Source organism: Saccostrea cucullata, unplaced genomic scaffold (genome assembly GCF_032062105.1).
Source record: "Saccostrea cucullata isolate Sc308-1 unplaced genomic scaffold, CSIRO_AGI_Scuc_v1 ctg854, whole genome shotgun sequence".
NCBI classification, from domain to species: Eukaryota; Metazoa; Mollusca; class Bivalvia; order Ostreida; family Ostreidae; genus Saccostrea; species Saccostrea cuccullata.
In genome coordinates, this window is record NW_026934639.1 from 524,683 (window position 1) to 541,882 (window position 17,200).

The window sequence follows — 17,200 nt, forward strand, 5'->3', positions numbered from 1 at the left end:
TATTAACAAAACAACGAAGAGGTCATTAGTTAAATGCTCGGTTAACTGAGTTTTTTCGGGGGGGCAAAATATATCAAAAGTTTGACATTTTACTGGTATCATATGACAGCCTTATAACAACTGTTAATATAATATTTCATTTTATATTATAGAAACAAGGTAATTTATCTTATCGCTAATGACACACAGCAGAAAACATACACGTATACTGAATTTTGATTTTACTGATTGTCTAGTGTTTTATGCCCCGTATTTGAAGACTCAGGGGTCGGGATGTAGCTTTTGCCCCTTCCATCCGTCCGTCTGTCTGTCTCTTTATCTGTCAGTCTGCTTGTCCAAAAATACTTGAACCTTGTCCATAACTTTTGAGTGGAATGGGATATGCCTTTAATGTTTCTTAGGTGTATTCTTTAGAACTTTTGAATAGTCCTTGGTTGGGTATGTTTATTTACAGTCACAAGACCTTTTAGTGGGTATTAAAATATTTTACCTTTTGACCTTGAGCTTAGAATTTGGCCCACTTTTAAAAAAGAGGTCCATGGGTCACATCGCTCACCAAAGCACATGGACTAGTTAAAAAAACACAAATCAGCTCAGTATTGAAAAAGTCCTCTTGTTAGGGGAGCGAAGATTATATTTTCTATTGCTTGAGAATGTAACTATATCAATAAAGCATACATGTATAAATTTGCCATACTGGAAAAGACATTTTAAAGATTTTTCTAACATATAACTTGATCTCCCACTGTGACCCATCACTAGCCCCTTCCCCCCTCCGAACCCCGGGACATTATTTGAATAAATTTATATCTTCGCTATTTGCGAATGCTTACATGTCAATTTGACTAAACAAATCTTTTCTGTTCTGGAGAATATTCTTTTCTATATATCTTATACCAAACTTTGATCCCAATTATGGCCACACCCTAACCCCGGGTCAAAATTTGAACAAACCTGAATCTTAACCACCTGAAGATGCTTCCATTAGTTCCATATAAAATACTTATCATGGATTAGGTGTTCTCCGGAAATTTTTAAAGATATTTTAGTTCTAAAATGTTCATTTTAAGGGGGCCAAAATTCTTTCAAAATGACTTAGACAGACTTATCTGCTTGAATTCTACTGGTTAATTTTTTACAGGTAATACAAAAATGTTGATAAAAGTTAACTATTGATCTCTTCACAATCAATCAGGATCCCAGCTGAGGTAAGAACGAAGAGAAGTGTCCAATGTTATTTATAAACTTAAGCTTAAAGTCGGGGAAGAAATGAGATACGAATTTCAGACAAGTTGTTAATCATATGTGGATTCTCAAATTCTGTGAAGAACTCTAGAAAGGCGATAAAGGCAGGCACGTAGCATCGTTTTTGAAAGTGGGGGGGCCAACCTTAATTTTTTTTTTTTACTTACCCAGAAAAAAAGTTGACAAGCAAATTTTGAATTTTTAGACTTTCTGTGGATTTTTTTATTAAAGACATGCACAACCTCAAAAATGTTTGCGTTAGTAGGAATTTCAATGCAAATCCTTTTGTATTCTTCAAAATCAAACCGGAGCAATTCTCATTCTGCAATATTTTTTGCCAGATTACGAATGTATTAGAGGCATTCTAGCTATAGTCAGGGCTTGTTCCGAGACAGATTAGATTGTAACCAAGTAACAAACCATATATCAAGTTTGATTTGTTTATATAAATTGTTTTTTTAACCACGTAAAATGAGCTGTTTGACCAGATCATGTATGACATTCATAGACGTTTCTCTTTGTAAGACAGACTGATTTCTTATTTTAAGACATCATAATCATGTAATTATCAAAATGTCCACAGTTTGGGGGAACTTTTTTTTATAAAGAGGATATTATAAAATGACATTCTATAGAGAAAAGAGAAACCCAGTAAGGACAAGTATTGCTTATGCAATACTATAAGAATGCTTGTTGTCAGACCTTTTTTTAATTCAGATGAATTAAAGTAACAAATCTTTTTTTAAAAAAAATCTTACTGTCACCTTCAATTCGACATTTATGACCTGTTCACACGGAGAGTTTACTCATGCTAATAAGAAGTAAACTAATTATTTTAATGTGAATTAAAATTTTACTTCTACAATCAGACTCGGTAAGGCCATTATGACGTCATTTGAAAGTCACACCAGCAATGATGCAGAAGCTGATCCATTTGACATTTTGTGAACGTGTCACTTAACACCGCACATTATAGTGATTAACACAATTTTCCTTGTTTTTTAAGTCAAAAATACATATTTTGCTCATTATTGAAAAGGATATTCGTTCTTATCCATCCATAACATAGATTTTGCCATTTCTGACAAATGAACTGTTTTTGTTATAAAAATAATAACCTGCGTGGTTATAAGAAATATAAGTGTCAATAATTTTTTTAACTTCTATGGCAAAACGCTACAGTACATGTCACGTGACCGTCTATATCACGTGATTCGCGCATAGGCGAAAAGGTTGCAGGGCGTTGAAACTGGAAAGTATTACCTTAAAACAAATTTCAACACTGAAACCTTATATCATTTCTTCTATGGAAGTTATTCAATTTGTTCGCAAACCTCTTGATCATCTCTCTTAGAGGAACACAATAATTTTGAAAGTCTTCCTGGTAAGGAATGGTACACTTAAATTTATTTATCTTAAACGTTGACCAATATGTTTATGTTTGAATTTGTATTAATAAGCAAACTCGTTAATTAAATTACAGGAGATGCACCCTTTCTGTTTTAAAATCTTATAGTATGCTCATTGTTAAATAAAATTCAAAACTGCTTATGGTAAAATTTTCCCCCAAAAAGGTTACGCAGATACTTGAGTAATTGCATTTAATTTGTTACTGTGTTTGAATGAAATAAGTAATGAAATATGGAAATGTAATAAAGTACATATCACGAATGGTATGCAATATTATCTTCTCGTTCTTTTCTTCAAGAGTTGAGAAGTTGATATTTTATATTAGTAATAAGACAATTTTGTGCAATAAGAAATTATCTAGAGGATTGTAATGTAAATAGTACATGCTTAAATATGACTTCAGTACCGTCTGAGGCTCAAGACTAAAAAAAACCTTGTTAAGATTTGACAATTTAATTAAAACATTTTTACACTGATAGAAACACGGAAACACACGTTTAGAACTTCAAATTATAAAATCTTGACGTGAAAATATCCTATATCATAATATATATATATATATATATATATATATATATATATATATATATATATATATAAAATGCTAATTTTTATTTTTTAAATGGGATTGGAATGAGCGGGTTGAAGCGAGATGACTTTTGTTTATCACTGATTCCAGTATTATTCTTAATATAGCATACATGTTTATGCAAAACTCTACTTTCGGTATACTTTTGAAATACTACATAAAACATATATCAATGAAGTAAAATGCACACAAAAATAATTTAGGTAAATAACCGAAAAAAGGGATAGTTATGGTGGATCCCCTTTCATTGCAATACGTCAGAATTATTGATAGGTTATCCTTATCAAGATAAAACAGTTGTCTTATCTGCACATATATGCAAGATCAAACAGTGCATGAGACCCGCGAATTCTGACCTACTACAAGTATGTTTACATTAGAAACAGAAATATATATATAATGTACTAAAAAATGTGAAATGACACGAACGATAATAATTGTAAAATTTGCCCCTGTCCACAAACAGCAAGATGTTCACTGGGTTTTATTTCTCTGTACTCGGGTTGGTTGATATGTTGTTTGTATACATGTATGAGTAGACAAGTGCTTAGCGTAGTCCCCATTTCTCCTAAGTATTATTGTACGCATCCAGCGCATTTTATACAATAAATAATGTCATATCTGCATACATGGTAAATTCGTTATTTCCAAGCGTAAATAAAAGTTCTTCCCTCTTTAATATAATGGCAGGTTCCACAACGTGAATCATAGCAATTATTGACCATGTATGAATTCCGTTTTTGAAATAATGATTTGCACAGTATTCTCCGCAAGTTTTCAGGTTGTCTTATACTGTTGATGAATTTCATTATATCCAGTACTTTGGACATTTTCTCCTCAGTCTGTAAAGTGTTGTTGAGGTGTAGCACTGTAGTAGCAGTAATATTCCTGTTCTTTTGATTGTATGTAGTTACAAGAAGTAGTGGAGTGGGCTCATATAGACCACGGTTTGAATTTCGTACGCAATGACGTCATCAAACTTTCGACCAATCAGAAGGCGGCATTTGAATTTTGGTCACGTGACCATACAATGGAAGGCGGGAAACCCGAGTTTTGAATCACCTATGTTTATCCCTGGGGTCAAGGGTCAAATTAAAAAAAAATGTCCCGAAGGGCAGGGTGCGACATATCAAATGAAAGGTCTGGACGAGGAGAGGTCAACCCGGGGGTGGTCCGGGGTCATTAAGTGCAAAATCAAAAGTTACTTAAAAGATAACGTGTGACATATCAAATGGAAGGTCTAAACGAGGAGAGGTCATCCCGGGGGTGGTCCGGGGTCATCGAGTGTTAAATCAAAAGGTTACCTAAAGGGTATTGTGTGACCTATCAAATGGAAGGTCATAACAAGGAGAGTTCAGCCCGGGGTGGTCCGGGGTCATTAAGTGCAAAATCAAACATTAACCAAAGGGTATCGCGCGACCAATCAAATGGAAGGTCTTGACGAGTAACGTTGAGCCCGGGTGTCTATCGGGGTCATCAAGAGCAAATAAAAAATACATATCAAATGGAAGGTTTCGACGAGTAAACGTCAGCCTAGGGTTGATCAAAACAACACATTTTTTGTTTATATTTTATTAAAAGACATGAAGAGTAATATTTTCTACATAAATCTGTATACATTTGAGGTAAAAGATGATAATTGCACAAAATTATGCAGACATGTCATCAGCATTTATCCAAGAATTAAACTTCTTTGGCCAATGCAGCCATTTTACAAAATATTGCTTGTTTGGTCCTCTTCCACGGGTCTTGAGGATCTTTTCAATCTTAAACGTATCCTCGTCTCTAACATCCAATTTTTGGAGTTCCGGTTGATAGAATGTCCCAGTAATGGCTTCGTCAAAGTCCTTGAGTTTGTACACTGGAATGCCGTTCCTCAGGGAACGTCGGAACACGATGAAAATTTCACCAGACCACTTTTGATCGTATTCTCTGTCAAAAATGGATGATATTTTCGAAATGCGCACTTTATCACCCACTTTGAACTTGTAGGGCCGCTTTGATTGCTTGCGTGGGATCTCCTCTCGAGACAGGAATGTTGATACGCGCACTTCTTCTTCGTTGTTTGGTCTCACCAGTTCAGGTTCGGTGTCAATAGTGCGGTGGTACGTCTTGTTGTAATTTCGAGCGAATTCCTGAAGACGATCAATGTATCGTCGGGATTGTTTGAATGTCATGTAACGATACATCTTAGTTTTGATCGTCTTGATGGCTCTCTCTGCATAGTTGGCTTTCACTTCAGTGTTTTGAGAATAAAAATGTTCTATGTTATGATCCTTTAATACATTGTTGAAGGCTTTTGATCGAAATTCTTGTCCTTTGTCCGTGCAAAGCTTCGTAGGTTGCCTCCCCTCACGCAATACGTCTTCGAATGCCCGAGCTGCCGTTGACCCTTTCTTATCCTTTAAAGGTCGCATCCACAGGTACTTGGAGAAGATATCGATGACCAAGAGTACGAACTGCACACCCTCATTTTCTTTGCTGAATTTGTTCATGTCCATGAGATCAGCGTCCCATTGATCATCAAGGCCAGCGACGACCACCTGATTGCGACGATAATGTCGTCTCACGGGTCGCTGAAGACTGTAGGGTTCTTGTCTCTGTAACCATTTGAGTACCTTGTACTTGCTGATATCATATTTTCCCTCTTTTTGAACGTATCTGAATAATTTATCCACTCCGGTAAAACTACCAGCTGTGGATGGATCGTAATACACTTGCTTGAGATAATCCTCCCAAGACATGTTTCTTCTGGCATGGACAACGTTAAAATGAAGCTTCAATGTACCCCCACCCCTTATATAATACCTAATCACGTGACCTATAATGACATAAATAACGGCACTGCTTTTTTCACTGTTTATTCAAGTTAATGCAACAATATACAATCGATAGTCCATTCTTCAAACAATAATTAGGAATAGTCTCAAAATGTTATGTAGGCTTCTTAGGATTCATCACTATCTTCTTCCATCTCGCTCTCGTCATCCCCTCTCTCTTGGTCTTCGCTTTCGGAAGCATCGTCGATCTCCATATCACTCTCGGGATCCCACATTTCTTCAAGGACAGGACGATTCTTATTCAAAGCCATTCTGATGGCTCTGCGTTCGTCATAGCCTTCGGAGAGGAAATCTTTAACATCATCCATGACCTTGGTGTGAATGGATCCGTTTTGTAACTGAAGGATGTACAGGATGAGTTGTCCATACTTTTCTGAGAATTTCTTGAGGTCTTTAGAGTTCATTTTTTCCTCCGTTTGAACTCTGGCGTCTTCTCGTGATAGACCTTCCTTTAAGTATTTATCATATTTCAGGTCCCATAGTTTTTCGTTGTCTTCTTTAGCCCTTTCCATGAGAAAGTTAAAGACTTCGTGTTCGTCATCATTTTCCTTCTCTGGTTTGAAAGGAGAGGCATTTGACTCATCTACCTCCATAAGGGCATCATCTTTCCTTTGTCCGTTTTCTGGACACCATCTTTTCACATGTCTTTGAAGATCATGGACGTTTTCAAAGACCAGACCACAATCGTCACAGGAAGGCATATCTTCTGTAGGTGTGACGTTTTGGAAATCCGAACCGATGGATTGGTTGGTTGAAGGAACCGATGCGTGGTACGTCCGATCGGTAGGAATATCTGTCAGAGAATGAGGGAAATTCTCTGCTCCTTGCTGTTTTATAGGATTCAAGATATCAATGGATTGGTAGGTTGACGGAACCGGCCCGTGGTACGTCCGCTCGGTAGGAATATCTGTATGAGAATGAGAGAAATTCTCTACTTCTTGCTGTTTTATAGGATCCAAGACATCAGTGCGCATGCGCAGTGTTCGGGTGTAGTGGGCTTCAAATCCACCAACAGATATCCATAAGGTTTGGAAGTTGCGTCTTTAAAATGTCTCAGCAGGTGTTGAGGATTTTCGGGATACATCTGGCGAGCCAAGGTCATGATTTGCTGTCTATCCACAGGACTGTTAAACAGGACCAGGTAGTGACAATTTCGTCTTTGGGTGGGATCTTTGTTATAGTAAAGATTTTGATTGATAGCCACGACCGATAGATTTCTGTTATGGCTGCCCTCCGTGAACAACTCGTTGATTCTAGAATCTTTGGCCGTCGTCGACATGAGATCGTCTAAAATGACGAGATTCCTCGTTCCGGGATGAACGAAAGAATCTTGCTCCAGATCTAATGGAATACCCTGTATAAATTCGACTGAGGGATACACCGTGGCTTTGATGATGTCGTACAGGGGTTGCCATCGCTTATAGAGCCACAGGATTCTCTCTGGTGGAGGGGAAATCTTGCTCATACAATGTTGCAACAACGTTTTTACGAAAAACGTCTTGCCCGAGGAGGTTGGTCCCGATACATTAGCCGTAAAAGGATGTTGAAACTTAAAATCCTGTTGTTGTTGCTGCTGCTGCTGCTGTTGGTGTTGCTGCTGCTTCTGTTGTTGCTGCTGTTGCTGTTGTTGTTGTTGCTGCTGCGGCTGCTGCTGCAGTTGTTGTTGTTGCTGCTGCTGCTGCTGTTGTTGTTGCTGCTGCTGTTGCCATTCTGTGTGTTTGTGTTTAACATGACGAATGAGGTCGTTTGGCCAGACGTAAGCCTTCGAACAATGTTGGCAAGTATACATGTTGATCCTTTGGTGTCCTCTCACTTCATGACATACATGAACTGTAAATCCCCTTTTATACACGAGATCTCGTCGGTGATTGGCTCATTACACTGTGCATTACAACCAGATCAAAGTTTCCGGTAACTTGGGATTCCGGAATGAGGGATCCGGAGGCCCAAAGTTCCGCGATGGGGCCCCCGGGAGCCTTTGTCTATGTCTTTTGTTTAATTCTTGTTGTCACAGGGTATGACCGATCGATTGATTGTATACTGTTTAACTCCTTTTCGATAATTTGTCACTCATATGGAGACGTCTGCCGATGAAGGGCTTCAAATTTAGACCTATACTCGGCACTCAGGGCCATTGAGCAGTGAGGGTTCTTTACCGTGACACGGGAACTACGTTTTTAAGGTCATATCCGAAAGACCCGTGACTTTCACATCTAGTGCCGAGCGCTTGGCGAAGGAATAGTCACTCCCTATGTTTAACAAAGGTATGACGCGGCGCCGCGATTGAGAATCGAACCCGGGTCTTCCGATCACGAAGCGAACGCTCTACCACTAGGCTACCGTGACCGGTCGAAGACGACTCTATGAAAAGTCATGATATGGTTCGCTATCTTCACCTTTTTTCTTCCCAAAGATACTTCTCATTTAAAGACAGAAAATGTTTTCATCATTTTAATAATAATTCAAAAAAACATAACTGTGTGTTACCAATACATCGAGATAGAAAGACATAATAGCATTGTATGATACAAGAGATCATAACATACTCACATTACAGTTTCTGAGTACAAAGTAAGTTATCTCTGATACATTCAAATATACCTGTATATTACCAATACATCGAGATAGAAGGACTATCACCGTAGCATTGTTCGATACAAGAAATCATAATATCACAAATTACAGTTTCTGAGTACAAAGTAAGCTTTCTATGATACATTCAAATATAACTGTGTATTACCAATGCATCGAGATAAAAGGACTATCATAATAGCATTGTTCGATACAAGAAGTCACACCATCACAAATTACAGTTTTTGAGTACAAAGTAAGCTATCTATGATACATTCAAATATAACTGTGTATTACCAATACATCGAGATAAAAGGACTATCATAATAGCATTGTTCGATACAAGAAGTCGCACCATCACAAATTACAGTTTCTAAGAATAAAGTTATCTATGATACGTTCAAATATAACTGTGTATTACCAATACATCGAGATAAAAGGACTATCATAATAGCATTGTTCGATACAAGAAATCATAACATCACAAATTACAGTTTCTGAGTACAAAGTAAGCTCTCTATGATACATTCTAATATCTGTATGGTACCGATATCAATCCACTTTGCAAGACTCTTTTGTCAAAAACAAGTTTGTAGTCTTTATTTTCCTTTCTGGTGATGATTTCTGTGGTTTTGGAATCTCGGGCAATTTTATAATCGTTTCGGACCGTGACGACAGACGCTTCGTTGGTAGTGAGCATATTTCTGATGGTATCAAAGTTGATATCCAAACTGTTCTTGTAATTCAGTGTGATGCCTTTAACTTTGCAACACGTACTTATCTTCCCATCTTGGTCTTGGGCGGTATACGCATAATTTTTCGGTCCGCCGGTGACAAAGGAAAGGATTTTCATTCCGGGGGTCTCGTCTGTCATGTCCCCCAAGTAATCACCCAGAGGTGGTGACCATTCCCCAGACCGTGCAATGAAGATGACAGAATCTGTGTCAGCATATATAGTCCGGTCACCTAATTTTTCCAGATAGGAGTATAATTTTAAACGGGCCTGTGCCGTAGTGTACGCTGCGATGACAACGTTGGTTCGACCGCTGGTCTCCACGAAATCGTCGTCTAAGACCCACTGGAGTCGTACCATCTCTTCGGACACATAACTGACGTCTTTGACCTGTTGGTGATTGCTAGTCAACATATCGAAATATTCACAGGGATCAGTCACATAAGTTGTTTTGGGCATGTTTTCTCGCTGACCAAATTTACCCCAAAACTATTGAGCATCAATTTGGCGAGCGATCTGAGACCTGGGTTCGTTACGATGTTATGATATTTGAGACAAATTCCTTCTCTTTGGTGGTATTCTTCTATGTACTTGCATCTGTCTTCTTCTGTTTGACACCATTTTGGCCAACCGGATGCCTCTTGCTTCGTTTTGAGGAATGTATTGACGTAGTCAGTGAATGCCCCGCCCGATTTTGTTTGTGCATCGTACTGTGATATGCGATCGAAATGCCACACTTCGAAAATCTTGTCCATTACATAACCCATTTCTACGGCTTTTTTTGACCTCGTCGGTGACCCAGGTTCCAGAAATCATCCTTTCCCGGTCGGTGTGCTCACAGGTCTGTATTTGTTTCTCCATGCACGTTCGACAGAGGCCAAACAGGAGCTTATTGTTGATTTTCGATGGAAGGACTGGCATGTATAGATGCTTTGGGGGAAGGATGCGGCATTTGATGAGGCCTTCGTAGTTTTGAAGAAGATCGAAATTTTCGGTCACGATCTGGGGGCGTCCCAATGGAATCTTGCCCGTTTTATTGATGAAGGGATAGAGTGAAGTCACATCAAAATATTTGATATCAATGTTTTCATCTGCCTGGGCATGCAGTTTAAAGGCTTCGGTTCTACCGCCGAAAAAAGCATCTCTAGGTTGTAAGGGCGAGGTTAACTCTAGGTGCTCTAAAAAAGACTTCATTTCGTCTGTGGACTCTACAGCCCGGTCAAAATCAGACTCCCACATCTGCAGGTAAGTATATCCCAAAGATTCCAAGTACCTTCTCTTTACCAAGGTTCTCTGATAGAGGTCTCCCATGGTCATTCCCACGACTTTATTGAGGGTGTTGGCAGAATAGCATTTGGGGTTACCGTGCCAATAATCACCATGGAATTCCATCACTATTTTCTGATTCCCTATTTCATAGTATCCATCAACTCTGTACGGACCAATCGCTTTTTCCCCTACGTTGCCTGCATGTTGAATATCTATGTTTGTTTGATGAGCATGGTATTTTATCCACTGCATGGCCTTGACGGACTGTCTGTCTTTCGGTCGATACCCTTGGGGTGGTATAATGCCGATAGACTCTCTTTCCAAAAAGAGACTGCGAAATACCAGATTACAATCCGAGGCAATGGTGATGCAGCGTTCGAAAGGGTCAACACCGTCCCGATCATCTCTTGACGTCATGTCCATGAAGATGTCGCGGAATTTGAGACACCCTCGCCTGAGGATATCGACGTCAGACCGACAATATTTGATTATTTCTTTCTGAAAATCAAAACTATCGTGTTGATGTTCTTTGTACCATTGAAGAAACTTGGTGCGATCATCGGGCATCATACCATCTGCATTATAAAACTGTACGTCTGGTAGGTGATTCACGATAACCCTCTGATTTTCTTTTCGATTGTATAGGTGTGGAAAATAGCCCTTGGCGACTTCAGGTATGTCAAACGCCTTTGGCATCTTTGAGAGAGCCATGGGTATGAAATTCATTGAATCCAGGAATTTCATTTTGAGACGAGGTATCTCGATGCTCATGAATTTGGATCCGTTCATGATGACTTCAGGCAAGATGGCGTTCTCGTACAAGTAACTGACGATGGGATAGCTATCGTACCATCGAAAGTTATGACAGAAGATTTTGGCTCCTTCGTTTTCGTCCGAGAATAACCATTTACAGAAATCGTCACGTGTGTTTGGACTATTGAAAATGCGTTGCTTGTATTGGCATGATGAAGAGTAGCTATGCTCGTTGATCTCGTCTTCGTCAATGCATTCTTCGCACACTTTATGAACCACGCATAAATTGGGCACGTGTCGATATGAACCACACGACGATTGGTTGCAATTTTTGCAAGAAGTGATTTTCCTTGGAACAAAGCCCTGTTCGCACGGATTCGAGTGACAGTTTTTGCGATGGCAATTTCCACACTTGATGGATATCTGGGGAAAATAGCCCCCATCACACTGGATCATGTCATCCTGTGTGCATTCAAAATCGAAAAATATCCACTGTTTGAGTTGTTCGTCGTCTTCATCGACCGTTACATTCCGTTTTCTTTTCAACAGCTTCGTTTCTTCTTCCTCTGCCGTGGTTTTCATGTAACACACGTGATCTTCGGACATAAACATTTTGCAAGTGTCACAGTATTTGTTTCCACACACGTGCGGTTGTCTCGATTTGTTTCTGTTTACTGTGGTGGAGCACTGGCGGCAACGATAGTATGTATGACACGTGGAATTGCCTTGGGAGGACAATTCAGCGTGAAGTTGGAAACAGGTAGTATTCTTGAAATGACGTTTGCACGTGGAACAATACTGCCAGTTTTCTGATTGGTCGTCGTGGCATCTGTGACATAGATGGCATGGCTCATTGCAGATATGCTTTTCTTTGGTATTAAATCCTTTCTGGCATTTCTGGCAAAAATAACTTCTGTTCAAGAACCCCGACATCGTAGTGATAACATCATAATGATTCTTGTGATGATACAAGTAGATCTTCTTCTCTGCCTCTGGGCCTTGGTACACGATGGCGTTGAAGCAATCTTTGGAAAGAACGTGGATCTGGTATCCAGGTAACACTGACTGAAAGGCCTTCACGTCCTCTAAATCGCACTGCCCTGGAGGTACATTGGCAAGTTTATGTAATTCTTCTGCTAGAGTTCTCTGTATGTTTCGACCCTGTCGAATTGAGTTCCATCTTTGGTCCTTGTCAAGTTTAGCTCTGGCCGTAATAATGGCCCGAGCACAGCACAAATCATCCTTGTTTTTAATGCGGATGAAACATTTTTTCTTTGTCAATTCTCGTTCCAAATCAACAAAGCATTTCTTTTTATGCCCTTTCCCTGAGGGCAGTTTGACATGGATCACTTCCATTTCTAACGACTGATCGACAACAAATTCCTCATAAGACTGAAGAACTCGTTCGATTTCGGTGAGAAGACGATCCGCTGATAGCTGCGCTACCCGCATGAAGGGTAGACTTATGGGGTAATCCAGCTCAGGACACTGGACAGTTAAGCGAATTAAGTCTCCGGAGTCCATGAATCCTGTTTAAAAAATATCACTAGATATTTACCTGATGCATTTATTTAAGAGGGAGAAGATGGGATATCAGCCATCTATAACAAGAAGGATATGGAGTTAACAAATGTTGGATGAAAAGGTATGTTTTATTATCCAGCCTTGTTAAAAGGTGTTTAAGAATGTGTTGCTTAAAATCTAATTTACCAGTGCAACATCCATAGATATTGAAGGTATTTATACCTGTCAAATCTTTTATCACCGAAGAAAAGAGGCGACGAAGACTTTGTAGAATATTAGGTAGATACCTAATATCCAGGTCTTGAAAGTGCACTGGATATCTGTTTGCCGTGGTGTTAAATTTCCGCATTTTTTGTTCACAAAGTGGCGTAACTCTGTAGTTTACTGTAGGGTCATCCATCCTGGTAATTCGTCTTTTCATTGAAGGTCCGGATTGAGGAGATTCGTTTGTCCTCTTTTTCCCTCTTCCGGACTGACCATGACGGTGATAACGATGCAGTTCTAAATTATTCTCTGTTGTAAAGGCCTGAGGACAATCTGAACATTGATACAGACCGTGCTTTTTTCTATGTTGCGCAAGATTACCTTCCCTTGCAAACCTTTTCCCGCAAACGTCACATCTGTATGCTTCCATATTCTACAATATATATATTTTTATGTAAACTGCATTAGTAGTACGTACTCTTTGATTCAAAGTCCGTTAAGTACTATACTATAACAACAGTCTTTTATTTGAAATTTATTTCTTTTTCACATTTTAGAATATATTGTTTGTAAATAAAGATTTTCTCTCTAAGAGTCTTAGACAAGCTTGCTGAATTTTAGGATATATATAATATATAATAAAGAGTATATCGAATTGTGTGACAGGTCGAATATTTTTAAAAGGTCACGTGGGAACGAGATTTGTAGTTAATTCCTTGCTTACTCTACCGAGCTTTTGTAAACACTACGATCGTAGTGTTTACAAAAGCTCATGTTGTTGTCTAGTATCCATTCATGATCTCGAGATCATGAATGGATACTAGACAACAACATGAATAAACAAGTTTAAACCTGTAATATTTCATCAAATCAAGTGTAAAATTAAGAATCACTATATTTTCCAATTTAATATTTATCTAAAATATATATAGATTTCTTACCTTAGAAAGAAATTAAATCCCAAAGAATTAAATAGCAACCGTGTTGATTTCCCGATGTTACTCGTTAGGGTGCTGTATGATTTATGACACACCAGTATCCAGATTCCGAAACTTATATATCATTCTAAAGTCGTCATGGAAACAAACAAAAAACAAGTGAAACGATTGGTTACTTTATGATCATTAAAAGTATTATTTTATTTTAATTCCTCCTGTAGTGGACCTCTTTATTGTGACTTGTCATACATACCGAAAATCACATTTTGTTTCCATAGAAACATATCAATTAAACTCATTTTTATTGGCTACCCTAGTAATTGTACACATATAATCACTCTATCAATTCATTTTTAACCTTTCGTGCACCCTCATTGCCTCCATCGATAGTTTTATTCTTTATCATCTTTTGTCGTCGTTTCTTTCACAAAATTCGGTCACCTGTATCTCTATTGAGAGATTAGCTATTGTATTCTCCCCCCTGTAAAAATCTAGGTCGCGTTGAACCTTACGACCGTCTCACTTGAGCGATTATCTATTGAATACCCTTTCCGAAAACTAGGACGAATTGTACTTTAGACGGATGACAGATCGAAATGGACTGGACGTGTTGAGACATGTATAACTATAGATAAATGATTGATGCACCATCCAAGCGTAAAGGAAAAACTTTGTTACATTTTATTAATCACAGGCACCTTATGTTTGGCGTGATTAGGCAGAAGGCTTATATAACCGAATTTCAAAACTGTATTTCACTTCCCTTTCTTACAATGTACTTTTACGCATGATTGTGCCAGGATTGTTATAACTGGTGGAGATAATGAACTTTTAATTTACGGTGTGTGAATACACTAGATATTTAAATGCTCCGCTTCATTGAGACATGTCTCTACCTGTTATTTCGGTCATGGTTTGTAAATATATACGTGTTTTGACCTGTGGTCTTTTTTTTCAATTGAATGATTCTCTCTCTAGAAAAATCTTTATATTTACCTATGGTGTATACTTCTTTTTACGGATTAAATGCAGGCATTTAAATGCCAAAGTTCATTGAGGCATGTTTCTACCTGTTTACCTCCGTTGCGAGGTATGGAAATAAACATATCTCTACCTCATAGTATTTCGGTCGAGTAAAAATCTATTCAAAATGAATTTTTAATAGAATCTTAAGTCACCTTTGTTGTTTGAAGACGAAGATAATTTCAATGTTTACGTCACGGAAAATTCCCAGTAAGGGCTACAAGAATCCCCTTTATGTATTGTGCACGGTTATATTATTTATGAATGAGGTAGTAATTGATCATTATTACTAGAACAAAGTGTTGAGTTGAGGGAAGGGGAGGAGGGGTTTACACTCCTGATCGAAATCTACTCTTGAAGACCTTCCTTTTGATATGTAACATGATACCTCTGAGGAAACTTTTTTATTTCTTTTTTTCCACTTAATGACCCCGGAATACCCTCGGGCTGATCTCTACTCGTCGAGACTTTCCATTTGATAAGTTGCATGATACCCTTTGGGTAACCTTTTGATTTTTGCACTTGATGACCCCGGAACACCCCCGGGCTGAACTCTACTCATCGAGACCTTCCATTTAATATGTCACACGATACCTTTTGAGTAACTTGTTGATTTTGCACTTGATGACCTCAGAACACCCCTGGGCTAAACTCTACTCGTCGAGACCTTCAAATTGATGTGTCCCATGATACCCTTCGGGTATCTTTTTGTTTTTTGCACTAGATGACCCCTACTTGTCAAGACCTTCCATGTGATGAGGCACACGATACTCTTTGGTTACCTTTTTGAATTTGACCCCAGGGCTAAACATAGGTGTTTCAAAAATCCGATTTTCCCGCCTTCCAAAATGGGGTCACGTGACCAAAATTCAAATGCTGCCTTCTGATTGGTCGAAAGTTTAATGACGTCATTGCGCGCGAAATTCAAACCGTGGTCTATATGAGCCCACTCCACTACTACAAGAGGTAATATTGCAGTATTCGATTTGTCCCTTTTTGAGGAATTAATAAGTTTTTCTCTGTATTTAGAGCATAGGAAGGCCATCCCCACCCCCGGGGCCGTATTTTCATATCTTACTGACTGATTGCATGTGAAGTGTTTCATATTTAACTCACTGAGCCGAAAGCCCAAGTGAGCTTTTCTGATCACATTTTGTCTGTCGTCCGTCTGTCCGTCCGTCTGTAAGCTTTTCACATTTTCCATTTCTCAAGAACCACTGGACCAATTTTTAACCAAACTTGGTAAAAAGCATTCTTGGGTAACTAAAGGGAAATAAAAATTGTTAAAATGAAGGACCAAGTCCCCTTACGAGGGAAGATAATCAAGAAAAGACAAGAATAGGGTGGGGTCATTATAAAATCTTCTACTCTAGAACCAATGGGCCAGAAAAGCTGAAACTTCTGTGGAAGCATTCTTGCGTAGTCTACATTTAAAACTGTAAAAATCATGACGGGGGGGGGGGGGGTTAGGACGGGGCCTCAATATTTCTTATAGGGAATCTAAGTTTTACATAGAAATACAGAAAAAATCTTCTTCTCAAGAACCAGTGGAACTGAAACTTATATAGAAGCATTCTTGATTAGTGTAGATTTTAAATTGTTATAAACATGACATTTGGGGGCAGGGCGGGGCCACAAAAGGGAATCCAATTTTTTTCATAGAATTATATATGACAAATCTTTAAAAATCCTTAAAAAAGACCAACCTATAGGAAATGTTAATTGAAAGCCTGGTTGACCCCCCCCCCCCACTTTTAGTGATGTACCAAAAATGTAGCATTAGAATTGGTACTAAAAGTAGTTGACAGTGAGAAAAAGTTTACCTCCAACCCCCCAAACCTCCCCCCCCCCCCCCGAAATAGGACTTTCGACTTTGGGCAACTTTTCTTTTCTTTTTTTTTTTTTTTGCTTGTCAACTTTTTCAGGTATGTAAAAAAAAAATTTTCTCTGGCTGGCCCCCCCCCCCCACGTTCAAAAACGATGCTACGCCACTGTATATATATATATATATATATATATATATATATATATATATATATATATATACTTAAATAAATAAAAACAGAATGCTGCAGTCCAAATTAAATAAAATCTTTACTGT

The 17,200-nt window shown here is 38.5% G+C and overlaps 1 protein-coding gene across 1 annotated transcript; it reads right to left on the minus strand.

The window, feature by feature from the left end:
* Positions 1-10,060: 10,060 nt before the first annotated feature.
* On the minus strand, positions 10,061-12,766 carry LOC134241085 (uncharacterized). The gene has a single exon (XM_062723169.1). The coding sequence runs from the start codon at positions 12,764-12,766 to the stop codon at positions 10,061-10,063; it is 2,706 nt and encodes a 901-aa protein (XP_062579153.1).
* Between the last annotated feature and the right edge of the window lie 4,434 nt (positions 12,767-17,200).

Excerpts from the sequence above, each read along its gene's own strand:
- LOC134241085 (XM_062723169.1), bottom strand. The coding sequence starts at position 12,766 with ATGGAAGTGATCCATGTCAAACTGCCCTCAGGGAAAGGGCATAAAAAG.